The 25,553-nt window shown below is 37.2% G+C and overlaps 2 protein-coding genes across 7 annotated transcripts in view; one reads left to right on the forward strand and one right to left on the reverse strand.

Annotated features, from left to right (window-relative positions):
* Positions 1–13,304, reverse strand: part of LOC310726884 (uncharacterized protein) — a 200,766-nt gene extending 187,462 nt beyond the window's left edge. For 2 of the 6 annotated variants that reach the window (XM_083542936.1, XM_083542933.1), the window contains exon 1: positions 12,463–13,304. In XM_083542936.1, the coding sequence (XP_083399062.1) occupies positions 12,466–13,293 (828 nt within the window). In that variant the 5' untranslated portion in view covers positions 13,294–13,304 and the 3' untranslated portion in view covers positions 12,463–12,465. Of the gene's footprint in view, positions 1–10,686; positions 10,863–11,812; positions 11,967–12,462 lie in introns of those variants that run through there. The other 4 variants (XM_083542938.1, XM_083542937.1, XM_083542934.1 and 1 more) reach the window with 4 other exon arrangements.
* The window catches only part of LOC310726646 (basement membrane-specific heparan sulfate proteoglycan core protein-like), a gene marked incomplete at its 3' end in the record, with an annotated part of 183,800 nt that overhangs the window by 141,136 nt on the left and 17,111 nt on the right, over positions 1–25,553 (forward strand). The window contains 7 exon segments of the mRNA XM_083542389.1: positions 1,109–1,378; positions 6,590–6,874; positions 8,199–8,456; positions 15,273–15,542; positions 19,512–19,823; positions 21,214–21,471; positions 21,562–21,828. Coding sequence (XP_083398515.1) covers positions 1,109–1,378; positions 6,590–6,874; positions 8,199–8,456; positions 15,273–15,542; positions 19,512–19,823; positions 21,214–21,471; positions 21,562–21,828 — 1,920 coding nt within the window.

The raw sequence follows: 25,553 nt of genomic DNA on the forward strand, positions 1-25,553 counted from the left end.
GCTTGGGACCGGCACCAAGAGTGCACTGGATTGTGCATCCATAATGACTGGGTTACATAATAAAAATTATAAGATGCAAATATAATTTGAAGAGTAAATATAGATGTGTTGATTTACTCATTTGAAGTTTGTTAAAAATCTTATTATAAATTTGATGCCATTTCTAATAAACATCATTATAGACTTACTGCATAAAACATGTGAACTGTACTGCAAGTGTGTTTTGCCAAAATATTTACTTACCTTCCAGATAACTATATGCAGAGCCATGAAAAGAGTTCACACTGTTGCCCTGATTCACTTTCAATTAATCTTTTTTTGGTCATAACTACAAGATGTGTTTTATTTGTTAATTTATTGTTTTGTATTGACTCACCTATTGACTTCCAGACCAAGTGAAGACTGGCATAAGGATGTGTTCTGATAAAGATGTACTTAGAGCCATGTGCAACATTTTAGAGATGAATGTTTTAGTGTGAAATATGGAATGTGGAGTTTCTGTGCTGTGGAATGTTTGGAATCATCGCAAGTCACCACCTTCACACAACAGAAATGATGTAGCTTCATTATAACTACATATAAGATATTCATATGTAATTACAGAATGCAAGATGCTGTGAAGTTTTTTCACACATTCCCAAATAATGAACGATTTGATGGATTTAAAATGAATAAGATTTATTGAGATATACAGATTGTTACATATACCTTCTACTGAGTATGCAGAGATTCTACTCTGCTCGTATCATTTTATTGATTGTTGTAAGAGAAAAAATAAAATAAACATTTTCAACATGTTTTTCAGGTTATATGTGTAGTGTTACCTTTTTGGTCTCACTTTTTCTTAAATAACTAATAAATAACCTCAATATTCTGTAGATTTAAAAATTTTATAAAGAAAACAGACTCATAATCTCATAGCAGTTTTTTTTTTTTATTATTATCCTCTTCTAGATATTTTGTTAAACAATAGAAAAGAGATTATAAATTGAAATTGATTAGCTTCAGTGAATCTCATCACAGAGACTGTAATCGTGTGTTTCATTAGTGGAGTAAAAACACTAAAAAACATTTTAAACTCTAAACTTCTGTTACATTTTTCTTGCAGGAAAACCCAAACCTGTACTCACATCAAACCTTCAAGAAGTTCTGACTGGAAACTCAGTGACTCTGAACTGCACACTGAATCTGCAGTCTGAAGGATGGAAGTTTTACTGGAGCAAACACACACAGAGCCCTAAAACTGAGAGTAAAGAAAATCACTACTCAATCAGACCAGTTAGAGTCTCTGATGGAGGTCAGTACTGGTGCAGAGCTGGAAGAGGAAACCCAGTTTACTACACACACTACAGTGATGCACTTTCACTAAAAGTTACTGGTGAGTAAGAGACTTTCTGTTAAGTGATTCTGCACAACACTGAACACACAAACATGTGAGCAGAGTCACAGTATAGTAATATTTACACACCTATATAAAGAGAACTCTTATGTAAGTGATGTTATTGAGGATAAAGGGACAGTGTGAGCACGGCTGAGCAACACTGATGTGACGTGAAATGAAAACCAAGTGGGTGCGAGTGTAAAAAGACTGAGGTTCCAGTTAGAGAAAGTGTGTGTGTGTGTGTGTGTGTGGATACAGACATGTGATGAGACAATGTGTAGGTCAGAATTATGGATTCATATATATATATATATATATATATATATAAATATATGTATGTAAAAGTATAATCAGATTATACAGAGTTATTTCTAGCATTATTTTGCATCTTTATACATTTTGTTGTTGTTTACTTTAAATACTTAAATATTTTAAGATGAATAATCAGATAAACAGAATTGCAAACATAAATTCAGACATTGATAATTAAAATCATTCATCTAAATTGATCAACATTTTGGTACTGAGTCAGTTTTTCACACAGTGGGGTTTATTTTTCTATAGAGAATCCTAAAGCTGTGGTATTTACCTGTGCAACAAAATATTAGGTTATGGGTGCCATTATTTTTTGTTTATACAATTTTTAGTGATTTACATTTATTTAAAATATTCCGCTGAAACAAAAATCAAATGTAAAAAATGTTTGTTATATATGAAAAAAATAATGATGGATGCGAATTACTTTCTTTTTCAGGTTTTTTTGTTTTAAGTTAATTTAGGGAAAGTTGTAGGTTACTGTTTATGGATCAATCATTATCAATACTTTTAGTTTATTGGCAGAAATTACAGCCTCAAATCTTTTTGGATATGATGCAAGATTCTTCATTACAAAACCTCTCAAGATCAGTCAGGTTGGATGGGGAAGTGTCAGTGAAAAAAAACTTTTAGGTCTCTCCAGAGATGTTCAGTAGGTTCAAGTCTGGACTTTGTCTGGGCCACTCCAGCATATTCACAGAATTGTCCCTAATCCACTCCAGTTTTGTCTTGGCTGTGTGCTTAGAGTCAATGTCATGTAAGGAGGTTAATCTTCAGAACAAATTGAGGTCCTGAGCACTGTGGAACAGGTTTTTATTAATGGTATTTCAGTACGTAGCTACAATCAGCTTTCCCTCAACCATGACCAGTTGCCAAGTCCCTGCTGCACAAAAACACCTCGACAACATGATGCTACCACCATCTTGCTTTACTTTTGGGATTATTTTGGGCAGGTGATAAGCAGTGCCTGATTTTTCTCCAGACTTAAAGTAAAGAATTGAGGCCAAACAGTTCAATTTTGGTTTCATCAACTTAAGGTGCTTGTTGACTTCATGCAGGTTTACATGGAATTTGTTCGAGGAAAGTCTCCATCTAGCGACTCTGCCATAAAGAACAGATTAGTGGAGGCCTGCAATGATGGTTGTCCTTCTTGAATCTCCACACAAATGTTTTCCAGAGCCTGTTTGTACCACACTTCTTAGATTTGAGAATTATGGAGGCCACTGTGTTCTTGGAAATCTTCAGTGCAGCAGCAATTGTTTTGTAGCCTTATCCGGATCTGTGCCTCGTAACAATCCTGTCTCTGAGTTCAGCAGGCAGCTTCTTTAAACTCATGGCTTGGTTTTTGCTCTGATATGTGAAGCCTTTTACAGCAGGGGTGGGCAATTTATTTTGCCCACATAAGAAACCTGAATTGTGTCAGAGGGCCACACCAACGATGACTTGAACTTCATTCTGCTCAATTTCTTTCATTGTAAAATGCACTTAATTATATATTTTGAATAGCTGGTACTGATAATCAGAAGAATAAAACTATTCTGTAAATATTTATGTGAAATTGTGGTGTATTGGTCAAATAAGAAAACAAAAAAAAGTATTGGTAACCTCACTTTACCAAAATCAATGAATTGCAATCTAAAGAATAAATCAATTACGAATGTTTTTTATTTATTATTATAAATTATTATTATTTATATGTTACCATTTATAGTATTGACAGACAGACATTATTATTAGCAACGGTCTGTTATACGGAAAATAATTGACTGCTGAACGTTTGGAAGCCCATTTAAGTGAATGGAACGTATTATTATATTATAATAATTATTATTTTCGGGCTCTACAGGGATGTTTCAAAGATCAAGCTGTCAATCGTGACCACTGATCTAAGGCAATTAATTCTTTACATTCTTTTTTTTATGACTTTTGCCTTGGCACATCACTGGAAAACTTTCTTGCCTTTTTAAAAACGTCCGCTACAGACGGAGTGCGAATGCTAGCATTGACTTCTTTTCTGTGCCGCATTATTCTCATATTTTGAATGGCAAATGGGATGTATGGATTTCAGGTGATAAATAAAACCCGACATTGAGAAACTCTTTGCATATACACCCCCTCTTTAAATTTCATCATTGTATGTTTTGCAAATTGCTCTCCGTGTCCGGGTCTTTCTCCGAGATATTGAAGTAGGTCCATACCGCAGATATGTTGGCTCTTATCCAGATAACCGTGTGCTGGCTGTGCTTTTTTATTGCGTCATTACAATTGTGTTTCTGCCGTGTTGTTTCGGTGATTTAGGTATATCGGCCGAAAATTTTCTGTGGCCGAATTTTTGGTGTATCACTATAATTTATGATTCGCCTCACACGGGCCGGACAGGGATGTACAAAGGGCCGGATGTGGCCCGCGGGCCGTAGTTTGCCCAGGTCTGTTTTACAGTGAGGTGTGAGCCTTTCCAAATCATGTCAATTAGTGAAATGTTCCGCAGGTAGACTCCTGTCAAGGTGTAGTAGCATCTCAGCAATAATCATGAGACTTGGGAGGCACCTAAGTGGATTTTTCAAGGTTCTGAATATGTATGTATGTGATAGAATTCTGTTCTCAATTTGCTATTATGTGGTACTGAGTGTAGATTAGTCATAATTTTGAAACAAAAGGACAAATGAAGGTGGAGAAGAAGCTGACCCATCTTAGATTTTGTGCTGACGTTGACAAATGCAACATAACCTGCCATATCCCAGATTCCAGAGGTGGATTGGGAGGTCACACAAACACATGTGTGTCCCATTACATTTAAAATGTTAAAAAAATATGTATCTCTACTACTATTTTTGTGATTTCACCATGTGACAGTGATAATTTTTTCCTATTATCCTTTTGCATGATCCCTAAATGCATGGGATTCATCCAGAACTATACCAAGTTAAGCCAAGATACAAAAAAGAAACAGAAAACTGAAATCTGGCAGTGGTGAGGTACAAGAGTAATAGAGACACGATTGCAACGACATTTAATGCTGTTTCACATCTTACCAGATTTATCAGATTTATATCCTTTAATAAACATTTATTTTAATAATCATGAAATTTGCATAGCCAATCTGTGTCACTAATCACTACAAGAGCCACTTGTCATGCATGTGAACTGAAAGCATTTAATTAACATTACACTTCAAATGCTCTTTTAGATGCAGCATTTTAATTAGTTTGTGCATATTTTGTACAATTGCATTTACATTAACATTTACATTTGCAGCATTTAGCAGACGCCCTTATCCAGAGTGCTTTGAGTCTCTAGCAATAAATAAATCTACACTGGTACGCAAGATTACACACTTAATATAAATATAGCTCTAAAATTCCACAAAGCAAACTTGGAAAGTGTTTATTTAAGTGTTTCAGGAAGATCTAGGTCTTTGATCGTCTCTTGAAGATAGTCAGGGCCTCCGTTGTACGGACATCTAGGGGAAGTTCATTCCACCACCTCAGTGCCAGAACAGAGAAGAGCCTTGAAGTGTACTTACCTCTCATTTTGAGAGAAGGTGGTACCAATCGAGCAGTGCTGGAGGATCTCAGACAGCGTGGTGCAGTGCGAGATGTGATGAGGTCACTGAGGTAAGATGGCGCTGGTCCATTTTTGGCCCCAAGGTTACGAGCAGTAGCTGAAGGGGAGAGCAGAGAGTCATGAAGTGTTATTTGGAGATCTTGACCTGGAGATGAATCGCCTTGGATGACCAGCAGTTCTGTTTTGTTGGGGTTGAGTTTTAGTTGGTGAGCACTCATCCATGAAGATATGTCTGTCAAGCATACTGAGATCTGAGCGGAAGCTGTGGTATCTGATGGAGGGAAAGAAAAGTTAGCTGTGTGTCCCTGCATAGCAGTGATAAGAGAACCCATCTGAGGATATGACTTCACCAATGGAGTGGGTATAGAGGGAGAAAAGTATAATGGATTGGATAATGTTTACGAAGAAAGATGATATTTAAAACAGTAAATTAGATCCCTACAAGCACAACAGCATGGGGTTGATTTTCTCAAAAAATAAAATAAAATATAATAAATAAATAAATAAATAAATAAATAAATAAATAAATAAATAAATAAATAAATAAATAAGTCAGTCAGTCAGTCAGTCAGTCAGTCAGTCAGTCAGTCTTATCTGGCCATGTGCAACAACCATTCAGTGAATAAACCTTTTGTGGGGCCATCGCTATTTTCATTCCATTCTGGCCACTTGTGCACATACAAAATTTTCATTCTTAAAACTGATGGCTTTTACAAGCTAAAGTGAGACAGTGTGAGCATCGTTGAGCAGGTCTGGTGTGAGGTGAACTAGAAATGAATTGGCACAACACTACAACTGTTTTAATAAACTGCTCAGAGGCTATAAAGAGCTTTATAAAGTTACTGTATCGAAAACAGGAGAATGTTTGAGTTCAGTGTGAATAAGTGAAGAGGACAAAGCAGAATCTGGAACATTGAGATCGGTTAAAGAGTGTGTAAGAGAGATTATAAACTAATAAATGAATAAAGTGTGTGTGTGTGTGTGTGTGTGTGTGTGTGTGTGTGTGCGCGCGCGCGCGCATGTGTGGTGCATGCAGAAACATGCAATGAAAATGAATATTCAGGAAAACAGGATACAAACACTGTATCACAAGTGAAAAATATTTACATTTTATAGCCTTTTGATAAATGTTTAGAGTTGAGACACAGTGTGATCTAAATTTACTTCATGAATAACACTTGACAAAAAAGTCTCAGTCCAGCTCTGAAAAAGCTTCTACATTTATTTACAGTTCAGCAGATATTCTGTATTTTGTATTAAAATGGTATTGCATATGTAAATAAAGGTGTTGGGATTTAACATACGTAACAATACATTTTTATTTTACAGAGAGTCCAAAACCTGTGGTGAAAATACAGCCTGATACACACGTGTTCAGGAAAGAGACAGTGACTTTCAGATGTGAATTTCAGAGAGAAGGGGACTTAGTGTGGATATATGACTGGTATAGGGATGATAAAGCATTCTACCCAGACCACCCATACCCCCCAACACAGGAGTTCAGTATCAGCTCTATTACAGACACTTATAAAGGGAAATACACCTGCAGAGGGAGGAGACGCAGTAACAATCAGATCTCAAAGACAAGTGATCCTGTTACTGTCACTGTATCAGGTGAGTTTGTCATTTCTTTTTTTGTTATTTTCACACACAATATATGTTATAGAAATGTTAGATTTGTGCAGATAATTTAAATGAGCTACACTGAATCTGAGTCTCATTATAACATTACAGTTTCCTCCTGTCTGTTTAGTTTTCACTGTTCTGTCTTAAAGCCTCACATTTCCTTGATTACTGAACAAGACAGAATTCATCAAAAAGTGTTAACTGTTTAAATGGTGTAATGTTAATTTTCATTTAATGTTATTTTAAATTATTAGAAAATTAATGATATTTATGAGAAACATGTTTTCCACCTAATAGTCAGACTGATCCTGCTGTCATGATCGTAGTTTCTTAGTTTGTACTGTCAAGTTTCACTGTTGTACCTTCACAGTAAAGATCTGTAACTTGAGTGAACATGAGTGAAAAGAGCTTTTAAATAGGTATTGATGAATGGAGTTAACATAAACATAATTTACCCCATTTATCATGCAAACAAGAACTAGATCACATCTCAGTCCAACACAGAGTCTGTATAACACATCAGCTGTACCAAAGAGCCCTACGTTCACTAACTGGAGTTATTTACTTTCATAATTCACCATGTAAAGTTTCACCAAGCAACACAGACCAGCAATTATACAGTAGAGTTTTTATAGCATCAAATATTTCAACAATTTGACCAACAAATGTCTCAAGGGAATAAAATAGCAAAAAATATTATTTATGTTGCTTATAAACATGTTATAGACTGTAATAAAATAAGCATGAAGTAAGTGCATTTACAGATGTTTGATTTTATAATTTGTAAGATTTATAAACATTACAAGTATATATAAAAAATACAAGTATTTTAGAACACCAGTGTTTATTTGTAACAGTCTTAAATATAATGGAAATAAATGGATGCATAAAGCAGCCCATAACTATGGTAAACTTAGGTATTTATAGATTGTGTTTTTAATATGTGCATTAATAAATATTCAAATAATCAGGTAATAAAGGTAGTCTGTGAAATACAGACTGTTACTCAGACCCCCAATGTAGTCTACTGTGTTCATATCATTTTAATGATGATGTTTGAGGTGTAAAGAAAACACACTGTTATTGCTTTGTATGCAAAACATAAAATGTTTTAAAAAGACCATTTCAAAACATTCCCAAAATCTCTTCTAATAAAGATCTGTGTATTTTGGCATCTTGTGTTCCATTTAATATTTACTTTATATTTTAATAAAAAAATGCATTTGTTCATAAAAGAGAGAGATTTGAAAAATGAAACACATGGTGCAAAAATAAAAGCAGCTCTGATTTCTTTACAATTTTATATCAACAGTAAAACCCACACCGACTGTGAGTGTGAATCCTCAGAGCTTCATCTACACTGGAGAAACAGTTACTCTGAACTGTAAACTGCAGTCTACTGGATGGAGCTTTTCCTGGTATAAAGATAACCAGAAATCACCTGAACCCCAAAATACCAACCCACTCAGTGTGATCATCTCTAATGAAGGAAAAACAACATACTACTGCAAAGCACTCAGGGGAAACTACGAGTCAAAGTTCAGTGCTGCAGCTACAGTTACAGTGAAAGGTACGTCATGTTTTCTACATTTCAAATCTCTAAAAAAATTATTAAATTATTTGATTAATATTGGAATTGTGCAAATACATCATATACTTTATTAATGTTAAGATTTACTGATGTATTTATTATCTTTGTATAGCGAGACCAAAGCCTGTAGTGAAAATACACCCAGCTGTGAATGTGTTCATTGGGGAAACTGTCACTCTCACATGTGACAGTTTACATGGATATTTCACACGTGAGAGAGAACTTTATTACAGGCCACTACAGCATTTCAGCTTAATGATAAAATATTAAATTATCCTACATGCACACACACACACACACACACACACACACACACACACACACACACACACACACACACACACACACACACACACACACACACACCTATTGCCTTGCCAGTTTCTCTTCTCTATTAAGTTACACTATATAATAATTTCTAACCTGTTTTATAAGATTCTAATTCAAGTCAAGTCAAGTCAAGTTTATTTGTATAGCGCTTTTCACAACAGACATTGTCTCAAAGCAGCTTTACAGAAAACAACAGTGAAGGTGAATGGTGTGCGTTTGTCCCTGATGAGCAGCCATGGCGACAGTGGCAAGAAAAAACTCCCTTAGATGTAATGAGGAAGAAACCTTGAGAGGAACCAGACTCAAAGGGGAACCCATCCTCATATGGGTGACATCAAGAGTTTGATCATAAATCTTTCAACAATACAGAACAATTTGTGATCATCATAGATCCAGCATCAGCTTCTCCATGCCAGGGCCTTTAAACACTCGGCATCTACTTCTCCATGATCATCCATAGGTCCATAATCTTCACGAGGTGGGACGTGACTGGAGCTGGCCAAACCTCAGGAAGCCTCGGGATGGGGAGAGAAAGAGAAGCAGTGGAGAGGAATTAGCGTAGCTGCTGTTCATGATATTAACAGCACAAGTTGATAATGTGATGTGATCAGATGTTCTGGAGCACAAGGTTATGATGTGATGTGTGTTATGTGTAGGCTTTGCTAAAAAGATATGTTTTTAATCTACACTTAAACTGGGTGAGTGTATCTGAACCCCGAACACTGTCAGGAAGACTATTCCAGAGTTTAGGAGCTAAATGTGAAAATGCTCTACCGCCTTTAGTGGACTTTGCTATTCTAGGAACTACTAGAAGCCCAGAGTTTTGAGATCTCAGGGAGCGTAACGGATTGTAGCGTGTTAAAAGACTGGATAGATACATGGGAGCCAAACCATTTAGTGCTTTATAAGTGAGTAGCAGTAGTTTGTAGTCTATTCGAAACTTAATAGGAAGCCAATGTAGGGACGATAAGATTGGGGTTATATGATCGTATTTTCTTGACCTAGTAAGAACTCTTGCTGCGGCATTCTGAACTAACTGAAGCTTGTTTATTAATGATGCAGGACATCCACCTAGTAATGCATTACAATAGTCTATTCTAGAGGTCATAAACGCATGGACGAGCTTCTCTGCATCAGATATAGATAACATATTTCTTAGCTTAGAAATATTTCTAAGGTGAAAGAAGGCTGTTTTTGTAACTTGATTGATGTGATTTTTAAAAGATAAGTTGCTGTCTAAAATAACTCCCAGGTCTTTTACCGTTGAACTAGTAGTTACAGAACAACCGTCTAAATGCAGGCTGAGATGCTGGAGCTTCTGTGTACTATTTTTTGGGCCGATGAGCAAAATCTCCGTTTTATCAGAATTTAATAGCAGAAAGTTATGGGTCATCCAATCTCTTATTTCTTCAACACACTCAGTTATGCGAGCTAATTGAGCTGTATCGCCTGGTTTGGATGAAATATATAGCTGGGTATCATCAGCATAACAATGGAAGCTAATTCCATGCCTTCTAATAATATTTCCTAACGGAAGCATGTATATTGTAAAAAGCAGGGGTCCTAGAACTGACCCTTGTGGCACGCCATAATTTACTAGCATTATCCTGGATAGCTCTCCATTTAAATCTACGAAATGGTAACGATTGGACAGGTAGGATTTAAACCAGCTTAATGCCTGTCCCTGAATACCGATGTAATTCTGTAAGCGATCGAGGAGAAGATCATGATCTATAGTGTCGAACGCAGCACTAAGATCTAGTAAAACTAATAGGGAGATGTAGCCTTGGTCTGAAGCTAAAAACAGGTCGTTAGTGATTTTAACTAGAGCAGTTTCTGTGCTATGATGGGGCCTAAAACCTGACTGAAACTCTTCAAAGATATTGTTCTCCTGCAAGTGGTTACATAATTGGGCAGCGACAATCTTTTCTAAAATCTTAGACATAAATGGGAGATTTGAAATTGGTCTGTAATTCGATAGCGTGTTTGGATCCAGATTAGGTTTTTTAATGAGGGGCTTAATAACTGCTAACTTGAGGGATTTAGGGACATGACCTAACGATAGTGAGGAGTTAATAATATTGAGAAGAGGCTCACCAGCTGTATATAACACTTCCTTCAGTAGTTTAGTGGGAATTGGATCTAACTGACATGTTGTTGATTTAGCTTTCATAATAGCATCATACAGCTCTTCCTGTCCTATACATGTAAAACAGTGTAGTTGTGGGGTTGTAAGTACGATTGTGTCGGGAGATGCTGTCAGAGGTTGAACTGCCACAATTGTTTTTCTAATGTTATCCATTTTTTCAGTGAAGAAATTCATAAAGTCTTCACTACTAAACTGTGATGGAACACATTTTTCAGATCCCTGATTTGTTGTTAATTTAGCGACTGTACTGAAAAGGAACCTGGGATTGTTTTTGTTATTTTCTATGAGTTTGCTCAGGTGTTTAGCTCTAGCAGCTTTTAGCGCCTGTCTGTAGCTGAGCATACTGTCTTTATACGCAATTCTAAATACCTCCAATTTAGTTTTCCTCCATTTTCTCTCCAGATTACGTGTTGTTCTCTTTAGGGCATGCGTATGACTATTATACCAAGGTGCAGGTGCTTGTTCTCGAACCTTTTTTAACCGGATAGGGGCAACAGTGTCTAAAGTGCTAGTGAGGATAAGGTCTATGTTGTTCGCCATCTCATCAAGATGATCAGCATTTATGGGTTTAATGTGAAACTGAGATAAATCAGGCAGGTTATTTATGAATCTGTCCTTAGTGGTTGGAATAATAGTCCTACCAGGTCGATACCGTGGTGAAACACGGCTAATCTGCTCTACCGGTAGTGTGTACAGTATGAGGTAATGGTCTGTGATGTCATCACTTTGGACGTCTGCTCCGTAGGATATTATTAAGTCTAGTGTGTGGTTAAAACGGTGGGTTGGTCTGGTGACGTTTTGTTTAACTCCAAAAGAGTTTAGTAAATCGACAAATGATAATCCTAGGGCATCGTTTGCATCATCTACATGAATATTAAAATCTCCTACAAGCAGCACTTTATCAAAACTGATCAAGAGGTCTGAGAGAAAACAAGCAAACTCATGAAGAAAATCAGCGTAGGGTCCTGGGGGTCTGTACACGGTGACCAGAGCGAGTTTTCTATGCATGTCTGAAAGTGCAATTTTCAGAACGAGCACTTCAAATGATTTAAAGCTGAATCCTAATCTCTGACTAACATTAAGATAAGCACTATAAATGGTTCCTACACCCCCCCCACGACCAGTCTGACGAGGCTCATGCTTATAAACATATCCTGACGGTGTCGACTCGTTTAGACCCATATAATCACCTGGTTTAATCCAGGTCTCAGTGAGACAGAGTGCATCGAGATTATTCTCTGTGATCATCTCATTTACAATCAGTGCTTTGGGTGCAAGTGATCTAATGTTTAAAAGACCGAACTTTAGAACTTTGTTGTGTTTGTTTATCTGGCATTTTTCAGTTTTAACTGCAATAAGATTATTTCTGGATCTTGTGTATGTAATTCTTGGTTTTACTACACGAGGAATAGATACGGTTTCTATAAACTGGGCTGTGTGTGAACTTGTAACTATTTGGTCTGTAGTATGCGTGTTCTTATAGTTGAAGATTTCTTGATGTCTTACCAGTCAGATGGTGTGAAGTATCCTAGAGATGTTATCTGATAGCACTGCTGCTCCAACTCTGCTGGGGTGCAGGCCATCAGGGCGGAAGAACCTAGGACGCTCCCAGAAACAGTTCCAGTTATTAACAAAGAGAAGTTTATGTTCTCGACACCATGACTGTAACCATTCATTTAGAGCTAAAAGTCTACTAAACTTCTCAGCCCCTCGCTGGTAAGTGGGAAGAGGTCCTGACACAATGATCCTCGTTGTGGGTGATGTGCTGCGTACCGTCTCCACCAGGATCCTGAAGTCCCTCTTTAAGATCTCTGTTTGCCGCAGCCTGGTGTCGTTTGGTCCGGCATGGAGAACAACCGCTCCGAAGTTCTCGTTCAGGATCGCAGGTACCTGCGCAGCGACATCCAGAACACGAGCACCAGGAAAACAGCGAGTGTGCACCTTACCTTTAGCTCGGGTAGCGCGGACATGCCGGACGATGGAATCTCCGAGAATAACAGTGTCGCGTTCCGTCTCGCGGAGGGGGACGAAGCGGTTCTCGGTCGAGATCTCGAAGGCCGGTGGTGGAGGTGGAGACGTCCTCGATCGGGGCTTGGCTTGTCTCTTCCGCCGCAGCCGCATCCAGGGTCCATGTTGCACCGGTGCCGGAGTTGTAGGTGCGCTGGGCCTGGGCCGAGAAGCACGCGGAGTTGATGTGCTGGGAGCGTTAGGTTCAACCCGGGAGTTTACCTGGGATGAGTGCGCGTCCGCCCGGGATGTTTCCAGCGCCGCTTTCCGCTCTCGCAGCCGGGCATGCTTTACATGCAGCTCGCGAATCTGTTTCTCCAATGCCTCCATCTCCAACGCCACCGTTTGCAACTCGAACGAGTCCTCACCTGTGCTCGAATGCAGACAAACAACCGGCATAGTGCTTATCGTCACGAACAGATTTATTATACAGATTAATTAAACATTTCCACCATAATTTAGAAAAGTTATTGACACACTAACTAATATAATTGATGTTTAGGCAAAACACAAAGCTTTGTGTACATGTGTGTGGTGTTAAAAAAAGGAGGTGTATGGCAGAGCTTTTGTTTCTAGTATTTTATTTATTTCATCAGTTTAATTAATTGATAGTCAGTTATTCCTTGTGTGAGTGTGAATCTTTTACTTTTAGTTTCGCTAAGACTCATTGTTTCTACAGATCAGTAGTCAAGAAATCAGGATATCAAACACAGTTATTCAGAAATGAATCAGTAGTAAAAAAGAAGTCGAATCTATTATGATGCACACAATTAACTGGCGCATTTTGTGTCATTTTGTGCCGGTATGAAATTTTGTTTTGTGATCTGCATATTTGATTTGGCACGTTTTACCCTCCCCATTTATCCGGGCTTGGGACCGGCACTAAGAGTATACTGGCTTATGCAACCCTAATGGCTGGGTTATAAGTTGAAGAGTAAATATAGATGTGTTAATTTGCTCATTTCATGTTTTTTACAGTAAATTTGCAATTGTAAATGTGATGCTGCCATTTTTATTGAACATCTTTATAGCATGAAACATGTTACTGTTCTGTATGTCTGTTTCATGAGTTCACGTTCATGAGTAACAATTTGCATCACCTTCCAGATGACTATATGCAGAGGGGGAACTTTTCAGCCATAAAAAGAGTTCACACTGTTGCCCTGATGCACTTTAAATCTAAACCTTTTTAAAATTGCATCCACTTTTTCCGCTTCATTATGTGACACGTTTATATGGTCATTTTTTGGTCATAACTACATGATGTTTTATTTGTTAATTTATTGTTTTGTATTGACTCACCTACTGACTTTCAGACCAAGTGAAGACTGGCATAAGGATGTGTTCTGATAGAGATGTACTTAGAGCCATATGCAACATTTTAGAGATGAATGTTTTAGTGAGAATTATGGAATGTGGAGTTCTGGGGAATGTTTGGAATCCTAGCAAGACTTCTCCCTGAGACAAGACTACATAACATATGCTGCTTCATCAGAAGTACATTTAAGCTACACATATGTACTGTAATTACAGGATGCAATATGCTGTGTGGTATTTTCACACATTCCAAAAATAATGAAGGATTTGATGGTTTTAATATGAATAAGGTAGACTGAGATATACAGACTGTTACTGTTGGTCTCACTTTTTCCTAAATAACTAATAAATAACCAAAATATTTTATTCTTTAGATTTAAAAATGTTATAAAGAAAACAGACACATAATTACACAGCAGTTATTAATTGACCACAACTCTGATCAGTCATTTTAATTCGATATAGCTATTATAATCCTATTTTAGCTATTTTGTTAAACAAAAGAAAAGTAATTATGAATTAAAAATGTTTAGCTTCAGTGTGTTTCATTATTGGGGAAAAGCTACAGTAATCCCTCAACACATCGCAGGTCAGCTTTTACGGTCTTTCGCTGTATCGTAGGATTATGCGGTATATTGGTAGTATTGTTAAGAGTTAATTTAATTATTTTTGCAGTAAAATTAGCATTTTCTAGCCTAAAAGATAAAAAAACAATATAAAAAAAATATAGAAAAATATCCACTGGTGAGTGCCCATATAGAAATTTTTTATATGAATAATATTAAAATTAGAATAGTGAAAGTGTTAAAGGGCAGAGGAAAGGTTTATAAGTGTTGGGATGGTTTATAAAGCCTTAAGATATACATAAGATACTTAAGATGCACTGTACTGTACTTCGCCTATCGCAGACGGGGGTCTGGAATGTAACCCTCGTGATAGGAGAGTGATTACTGTATTTCAAACTCTAAACTTCTGTTACATTTTTCTTGCAGGAAAACCCAAACCTGTACTCACATCAAACCTTCAAGAAGTTCTGACAGGAAACTCAGTGACTCTGAACTGCGCACTGAATCTGCAGTCTGAAGGATGGAAGTTTTACTGGAGCAAACACACACAGAGCCCTGAGACTGAGAGTAAAGAAAATCACTACTCAATCATTCCAGTTAGAGTCTCTGATGGAGGTCAGTACTGGTGCAGAGCTGGAAGAGGAAACCCAGTTTACTACACACACTACAGTGATGCACTTTCACTAAAAGTTACTGGTGAGTAAGAGACTTTCTGTTGAGTGATTCTGCACAACACTGAACACACAAACATGTGAGCAGAGTCACAGTATAGTAATATTTACACACCTATATAAAGAGAACTCTTATGTAAGTGATGTTATTGAGGATAAAGGGACAGTGTGAGCACGGCTGAGCAGCACTGATGTGACGTGAAATGAAAACCAAGTGAGTGCGAGTGTAAAAAGACTGAGGTTCCAGTTAGAGAAAGTGTGTGTGTGTGCATGCAGACATAATGAGAGAATGTGCAGGTCAGAATTATGGTTTTCTATTTATTTTAAAAGTATAATCAGATTATACTCAGTTATTTCTAGCATTATTTTGCATCTTTACACATTTTTCTTGTTTATTTGCTGAAAATATTTTAATATTTCCAAAGATGAACAATAAGGAAAACAGAATAAACACACAAATTCAGTCATGCATATCAACTATATAATCACTACTTCATTAGAGAGAGAGAGAGAGAGAGAGAGAGAGAGAGAGAGAGAGAGAGTCACGCGGCGAATGCGGAGACGGAAGTAGAAGCAGGCGTGTTTAATGAAAACAAAAAGGCAGAGCCAACACAAAACACCCGCAGCGCGGGATAATCCGGTAAACGGCAGTTCGTAAATACTAGATCCACGGAGCGTGAGGGAGGAAGCGCGGCGAGGAGGCATCGACGGGAAAACGTCGGTTATCCGAGGTGCGCTGGGGAAGAGGCACGCTACCGTGTAGAGAACGCGGAGTCCGGGAAGGGACGGAGCGTAGCAGGAGAAGCATACGCGGAGAGAAGCACCACAGGGAACCTGCACAGAGGCACACATACACACACGTACATGCACAATAACGGCCCGCGTGAGGGTGTGAGTGTGGGGTTTATATAGGTGGTGTGATGGGCCACGGAAATGAGCCTCAGCTGCTCCTCATGAAGCCCGATTGCGAGCAGCTCCGAGCGGGCGGGGCACGCACGCGAGCAGGAGCGCGATGCGTAAGGAAATCCCGGGATATGACAGCCTCCGAAGGGGGCGTGGCAGGGGGATTCCTGAGAGAGAGAGAGAGAGAGAGAGAGAGAGAGAGAGAGAAACACACTATAATTGAATAAACAGTGTAAGCTGGTTATGTGTAGGTCTGCGTCTGTATTTAAAATTGTGATCTACATTTACTTCAGTATTAGTGACTCAATCATTTACAGTGCATTTGGAAGATATTCAGACTCCCTTCACTTTTTTCACTTTTGTTATGTTGTAGTGTGATACTACAATCTTTCAAATTGATATTTTCCTCTATAATCTACACTCACTACCTCAGTACTGTAATTTTATTTGATAAAAAACTGAACTATCACATGTACATAAGCACAGCCTTGAGTCTTTTTGGATAAGACACAACAAGATTTGCACACCTGGAATGTTTTATTTTTTTTATTCTTTTGCTATTCTTTATGGCAAATCCTCTAAAGTCAGTGGACACCCATTTTCAGGTCTCCCCAGAGATGTTCAGTAGGGTTTAAGTCAGGGCTTTGGCTGGGCCACTCTAGGATAAGGTCATTGTCATGTAGGAATCTTCAGCATCTTTAGGTCCACTGTGGAACAGGTTTTAATGAAGGATATCTCTGTACATAGCTCTATTCAGATTTCCCTCAACCATGACCAGTTGCCAAGTCCCTGCTGCCCAGAAACACCTCGACAGCATGATTCCACCACCATCTTGCTTTACTTTTGGGATGGTTGTGGGCAGGTGATGAGTGGTGCCTGATTTCCTTTAGACATTACGTTTAGAATTGAGGCCAAACCGTTCAATCTTGGTTTCGTTAAACCAGAAAGTCTGTTTCCACACAGTCTGAGAGTGTTTCAGGCGCTTGTTGACTCCAAGCAGGCTTACATGGAATTTGTTTGAGGAGAGTCTCCAAATGTCCTTCTTGAATCTACACACATAATTGTCAGAGTCTGGTTGTACCACACTTCTTAGATTTAAGAATTATGGAGGTAATTTTGCTCTTGGAAATCTTTAGTGCAGCAACATTTTTTTGTAGCCATGTCCAGATCTGTGTCTTGTAACAATCCTGTCTGTGAGCTCTGCAGGCGGCTCCTTTAAGCTCATGGCTTGGTTTTTTGCATTTTAAGATATAAATTTTTAGCTGTCATTCTTCTATAGAGAGGTGTGTGTGCCTTTCCAAATCATGTCCAATTAGTAACCTCTTTTTTCACCAAGGTGTAGTAACATCTCAGTAATAATCAGTCAAAAGAGTGTTATGAAAGGCAAGTACTAATGTAGGTGAGGAGACCTGGGGTGCAGTCAGTGTTTTAATTCATCACAAAGGTTTTCAGTAGTGATGAGATCAGAGCTCTATAGCAGGCCACTCAAGATCTTCCTCTCTAAAGCATGTAAATCAGATTTTTAAGGAGCTCACTTTGTGCACTTTGTGTTGTCATGCTAGAACAGGTTTGGGTTTCCAAACCTGATTAGTAAGAAAAATAATGAATTTGAACAATTGTAGTATCAAATCTGAAAAAAGGACAAACGGAGGTGAAGAAGAAGCTGACTCACCTATTTTTTGCTGACGTTGACAAATGCAAGATAACCTGCCATATCCCAGATTCCAGAGGTGCATTGGGACACATGTGTGTCCCATTACATTTAAAGTGTTAAAAAAAAAAATTATCCCTACTACTATTTTTGTGATTTCTCCATGTGACAGTGAACGCTTTTTCCTATTTTCCTTTTGTATGATCCCTGAATGCATGGGATTCATCCAGAACTATACCACGTTAAGCCAAGATACAAAAAAGAAACAAACTGAAATCTGGCAGTGGTGAGGTACAAGAGAAATAGAGACACGATAGCAACAACATTTACCGTTGTTTCACATCTTAACAAATTTACCAGATTTATATCCTTTAATAAACATTTATTTTAATAATCATGAAATTTGCATAGCCAATCTGTCACTAATCACCACAAGAGCCACTTGTCATGCATGTGAACTGAAAGCATCTAATTAACATTACACTTCAAATCTTCTTTTAGATGCAGCATTTTAATTAGTTTGTGTATATTTTGTACAATTGGATAATATTTATAAAGAAATATGATATTTAAATCAGTAAATTAGATCCCTACAACACTACATCATAGGGTTGATTTTCTCAAAAAAATTAAAATAAATAAATAAATAAGGCTTCTTTGGCCATGTGCAACAATCAATCAGTGAAGAAACCTCTTACTCGGCTATTTCTGTTCCATTCTGGCCACTTGTGCACATACAAAGTATCTAATTATTTAATTAATGGCTTTTACAATCTAAAATGAGACAGTGTGAGCATTGCTGAAGGACTGGTGTGAAGTAGAAATCAAGTGGCACAACACTAAAACTGTTTTAATAAACTGCTCAGAGGCTATAAAGAGCTTTATAAAGTTACTGTTTCAGAAACAGGAGAATGTTTGAGTTGAGCGTGAATGAGTGAAGAGGACAAAGATCCAACTTTTATACTAAATCAATGTGTGTAAGAGGCTGCAGAATCTGGAAGAATGAGATCGGTTAAAGAGTGTATATGAGAGATTATGAACTAATAAATTGTGTGTGTGTGTGTGTGTGTGTGTGTGTGTGTGTGTGTGTGTGTGTGTGTGTGTGTGTGTGTGTGCGCACAAACATGCAATGAAAATGAATAGTCAGGAAAACAGGATACAAACACTGCAAATCAAACATGAATCACGAGTGAAAAATATTTACATTTTAATATCAGTATCAGTAACGTGATAAATGTTTAGTGTTGAGACACAGTGTGATCTACATTTATTTCATTAATAGTACTTGACAAAAATGTCTTAGTTCACCTCTGAAACATTTATTTACAGTTCAGAGGATATTCTATATTTTTATTCTGTATTTTATATTGAAATGTTATTACTTATGTAAATAAAGGTGTTGGGATTTAACATACGTAACAATACATTTTTATTTTACAGAGAGTCCTAAACCTGTGGTGAAAATACAGCCTGATACACACGTGTTCAGGAACGAGAGAGTGACTTTCAGATGTGAATTTCAGGGAGGAGGAGACTCAGTGTGGATATATGACTGGTATAGGGATGATAACACGTTAACATTATATCACACACACTACCCAAACCACCCATACTACACATACCAAACAACACAGGAGTTCAGTATCAGCTTTATTACAGACACTTATAAAGGGAAATACACCTGCAGAGGGAGGAGACGCAGTGACAATCAGATCTCAAAGACGAGTGATCCTGTTACTGTCACTGTATCAGGTGAGTTTGTGATTACTTTTTGGTTATTTTCATACACAATATAATGTTAAAGAAATGTGAGATTTGTGCAGATAATTTAAATAAGCTACACTGAATCTGAGTCTCATTATAAGATTACAGTTTCCTCCTGTCTGTTTAGTTTTCACTGTTCTGTCTTAAAGCCTCACATTTCCTTGATTACTGAACAAGACAGGATTCAATTTGTGACGTGTTCACTGTCTAATTAAAGGAATTTCATTTTTGCATTCAATTTTATTTTAAATTATTAGAGTTTTTATAGCATTAGAGTATTTCAACAATTTGAACAACAAATGTCCTGAGGGAATAAAATGACAAAACACATTGCATTTTCAATAAGGTTTTAAATATATTTTTTATGTTGCTTATAAACATGTGATAGACTGTAAAAAAAAAAAAAAAGCATAAAGTAAGTTCATTCACCATTTTTGTATTTGATTTTTATAAACATTAATAAGTATTTTGGAACATCACAGTGTTTATTTGTAACACAATTAAATATAATTAAAATGTAATAAAGAGATCATGGGTGCATAAATAGATGCATAAAGCAGCCCATAACTATGGTTAAATGAGGCATTTATAGATTCTGTGTTTTTAATAAGTGCTTTAAGAAATATTTAAATAAGCAGGTTATCAAGGTAGATTGTGAAATACAGACTGTTACTCAGACCCCCAATGTAGTGCTGTCAGTGATCCACCTGCCACGCCCCCCTCGGTAGCTGTCACGCTGCCTTCGCTCTGCCACTGCCCGATTTGATTCCCGACAGCTGTGACTCGTTAAGGATATGACTATATAAACTCACGTTCTCGAGTCACATGCTGTCGGTTCTTGAATGTCATGCTGGTGATCCAGTGGATCCGCGACCGCCAGCATCCCCCGCTGGTTCCGTCTCCTGACTCCGTCTCCGTGTGGATTACTCTTTGCCAGTGGATTCTACTTTCGTTTCTGGGATTTGCTTTCCATTGGATATTTCCTTCCGTTGTGGAATACTTTCAGTATACTTTCAGTTCGTGACTCTCCGCCTTCTGTGTGTGTTTTGTTCTAGTTCTAAATAAAGACATGATTGAGTTACTTCCGCTTCCGCGTCATCACCCTGACAAGTGCACTGCGTTTATATCATTTTAATGATGTTTGAGGGGGCAAGAAAACACTGTTATTGCTTTGTAGGCAAAAAATTTTTTCAAAATATTCCCTATATCTCTTCTAATAAAGATGTGTGTATTTTGGCATGTTGTGTTCCATATAATATTTACTTTATATTTTCATTAAATAAATGCATTTGTTCATAAGAGAGAGAGATTTGATAAATGAAACACATGGTGCAAAGATAAAAGCAGCTCTGATTTCCACATCATTTCATATCAACAGAAAGACCCACACCGACTGTGAGTGTGAATCCTCAGAGCTTCATCTACACTGGAGAAACAGTTACTCTCAACTGTAATCTGCAGTCTACTGGATGGAGCTTTTCCTGGTATAAAGATAACCAGAATTCACCTGAACCCCAAAATACCAACCCACTCAGTGTGATAATCTCTAATGAAGGACAAACAACATACCACTGCAAAGCACTCAGGGGAAACTACGTGTCAGAGTTCAGTGCTGCAGCTACAGTTACAGTTAAAGGTAAAAAATAACAATTTGATAATTATTGGAATTACATCATATACTTAATTAATGTTTACATTTACTGATGTATTTATTATCTTTGTATAGCGAGACCAAAGCCTGTAGTGAAAATACACCCAGCTGTGAATGTGTTCATTGGGGAAACTGTCACTCTCACATGTGACATACAGACTGGAGGATACTGGAAGTATCACTGGTATAGAAGTAATGAAGAAATCAGAGCTGCTGCAGGAAAGACCTACACAATCACTGATGTTAAAGACTCTAATAAAGGTCCATATAGCTGTAAAGGAACTCAATCATCAGACCCAAAATACACACAGAGCAGTGATGCAGTTACACTGACTGTATCAGGTGAGTGTGTTTTATATCACATATTGTCAGTTCCATTTTTAAAGTGTCTACATGATTTTTTTTTTTTTTTTTTTTTACATGTGACAGAGAACTTTATCACAGGCCACTACAGCATTTTAGCTTAATATTAAATTACCCTACACACACACACACACACACACACACACACACACACACACACACACACACACACACACACACACACACACACACCTATTGCCCAGCCAGATTTTATAGACTATTACAGACTCACTTTATGAAATTCATATTAAACATTTCCACCATCATTTAATGTTATTCATCTCTAACCTGCTTTAATGAAATTTACATAAAAATTTTCTACAAATCTGAGGTCATTTGATATACTTATATGTTGTGTTTTACAAATCAATTAATTTTGTGTGATCTGTTAACTTGTTTAGTTTTAAGAACATTCTGGATTGTCTATTTTGTCATCCATGTTTGTTGTGTTTTGTTTGTTTGTTTGTTTCCTTGCTGTGACACACTTCCCAATGTAAATAATGTTTAGGCAAAACACAAAGCTTTGTGTCCAAGTGTGTGATGGTGAGCAAGGATGTGTATGGCAGAGCTATTGCTTTGTAGTATTCTTTGTGTTCTTTCTTTCTTTCTTTCTTTCTTTCTTTCTTTCTTTCTTTCTTTCTTTCTTTCTTTCTTTCTTTCTTTCTTTCTTTCTTTCTTTCTTTCTTTCTTTCTTTCTTTCTTTCTTTTTATATTCCTGTTATCAGTGTAATTAATTGATAGTCAGTTATTCCTAGTGTGATTGTGTATCTTTTACCATTAGTTTCGCTAAAACTCAGTGTTCCTAAAGATCATTAGTCAAGAAAACAGGATATCAAACACACAGTTATTCAGACATGAATCAATAGTAAAAAAGAAGTAACAAAAGATTATTTGTAAAAAAAAATAAATGTAAAGAAGTGATATTACACTCACTGTAGCAGGTGATTGTATTAATTTATTTTATTACTTTTTATTATGTTACTACATTAATTTTCACATGTAAAATGAAAAATGCTATCAGTTGTGCTCCACTGAGCTCCACTGTAACTGAGCCTTTACAGCTTCATCTTCTGTGTTTATTTTTTATATTTACTTTGCAATTTTAAAGCCTCAGATTCCCTTAAAAAGAATCACTATAACTGATTAATCAGTCTGATTGGTGGCACAGAATAAACATGAAGTAAAAAAGGCAGTAAAATCACACCATCTTCCTTCTGTTATTATTTGAGTGATGATTATGATGAGTGAGTGATGAAAATTATTTCAATGTATTCATCTAATAGTCCATTCTGATAGGTGCAGGTTCTGGTACATGATTTTTACACTCGTATGTGTTGAAGTTTTTGTTATCTTTGTATTATGAGATTGTCGGATCTCAGGCCCCATGTCCAAGCAGACGTATCAGTTAAGTTCCTCAATACTCAAATCAGTTTTAGTTACTCACTAATCAATTACCAATAAGTTTTAAAACTTCAGATAATACATAAACAAACCAAATTAAAACACCTTCCAGTCACAGCTCTCAGGAGAGAACCATCTTGACAGCAATGGCATCCGTCAGCTTTCACATGCAAGTGCAAAATTAATATAAACAATCCTCACTTTTTATATCTCACACCTAGTGAAATTTACATATTTTCTCTAATATCTACTCCCAAATAATTTACATACACCAATCATTTTATAAGGCTTTGCATATCCCACATTTTTTCTTGTGTTTTCTGGTAATATCATACTTTTTCTAGGAAGTCTCATTTCCCTCTATACAATTCTAATTTACAATTTACAATGTACAAAACATATCTCTTAATAGTGACCTGTTCTTAAAAAAATCCACTGATCGTGCACTTTTGCAAAAACAATGCAACAGATCATCCTCAGCAATATTCACACCTCCTAAAATCTCGCCTGGGTTTTTTTTTCTCTGTCTGCAAATCTTCCTTTATTTTGTGTGCACTTTGTATAGAAACATGTTAGTTTTTTGTTTTATAAACCAGGACTTTAGATTTAACACACCAGCTCTTTTCTCCAAAAAATGTTTTTTATTTTTCATAGCTCTTGTCTTTTACTTACTTTTTCATAAAATCTTCTCAAAATATATTTCTTCTGTTATTGTCCTTCTTTATATGGAATTTCCTGTCTTACTCTCATCCTGCCTGTACCTTAAGCTCATGCTCTAATAGAAACATCTTACTTCCTGTGTGTTTCTGGCATTGGATCTCTTATACAATTTCTTGCATCTATTCTCCTACATTCCTAATTATCTGATTAGATGTTGTGCCTTTTACCCTATTACTCTTCTCATTTATTATATTTTTGATATGATTTTTCACTTCAATTTCCACTTGTGCTTTGAATAAATATGTATAGATGCTGTTTAAGTATAGTTAGTGCATTTTGCCTGCATGCTGCTTGCTTATTTTATTTTTATTTCTTTTTATATTTTCTCTGTCTCTTTGTCTGGTGTGTGTGGTCGCCACTTTTATACTGGTCATGGTACTACTGGTATATGTTTTCTGGAGCGACTTATTGGTCCTCAAATACGTCTCTATTTTTCACCTCGAATAACTCTTCTGGTTCATACTCGTGATGCCTCTTAAACTGAACCCGAGCTGCTGATCGAACCTTTTCCCCCAGACTCCGTCTTTCCTGACTATACCCCAACTTCCCCCATGACAACTGGAGACAATCCTGGTCCATCCTGGTCCATCCTATTCCTCAGCACCTGACACTATTGTTCTTTCACCATGAACTTTTACTTTATGTTCTATAACTGACGGTTTTACTTTTTCTAATCCTAATCCAAATCCATCAGCTTTATCTGCTCACTGGCCTTTATAACATGTATTACATTTACAAGCATTTTATTTATATGCTATATGCTAAAAAATATACAGTGGGTACGGAAAGTATTCAGACCCCCTTAAATTTTTCACTCTTTGTTATATTGCAGCCATTTGCTAAAATCATTTAGGTTCATTCTTCTTCCTCATGAATGTACACATAGCACCCCATACTGACAGAAAAACACAGAATTGTTGACATTGTTGCAGATTTATTAAAAAAGAAAAACTAAAATATCACATGGTCCTAAGTATTCAGACCCTTTGCTCAGTATTTAGTAGAAGCCCCCTTTTGATCTAATACAGCCAGGAGTCTTTTTGGGAAAGATGCAACAAGTTTTTCACACCTGGATTTGGGGATCCTCTGCTATTCCTCCTTGCAGATCCTCTCCAGTTCTGTCCGGTTGGATGGTAAACGTTGGTGGACAGCCATTTTTAGGTCTCTCCAGAGATGCTCAATTGGGTTTAAGTCAGGGCTCTGGCTGGGCCATTCAAGAACAGTCACGGAGTTGTCGTTATTTTAGCTGTGTGCTTAGGGTCATTGTCTTGTTGGAAGGTAAACCTTCGGCCCAGTCTGAGGTCCAGAGCACTCTGGAGAAGGTTTTCTTCCAGGATATCCCTGTACTTGGCTGCATTCATCTTTCCCTCGATTGCAACCAGTCGTCCTGTCCCTGCAGCTGAAAAAGACCCCCACAGCATGATGCTGCCACCACCATGCTTCACTGTTGGGACTGTATTGGACAGGTGATGAGCAGTGCCTGGTTTTCTCCACACATACCGCTTAGAATTAAGGCCAAAAAGTTCTATTTTGGTCTCATCAGACCAGAGAATCTTATTCCTCACCATCTTGGAGTCCTTCAG

The sequence above is a fragment of the Silurus aristotelis genome, assembly GCF_946808225.1.
Source record: "Silurus aristotelis genome assembly, chromosome: 5".
Classification (NCBI taxonomy): domain Eukaryota; kingdom Metazoa; phylum Chordata; class Actinopteri; order Siluriformes; family Siluridae; genus Silurus; species Silurus aristotelis.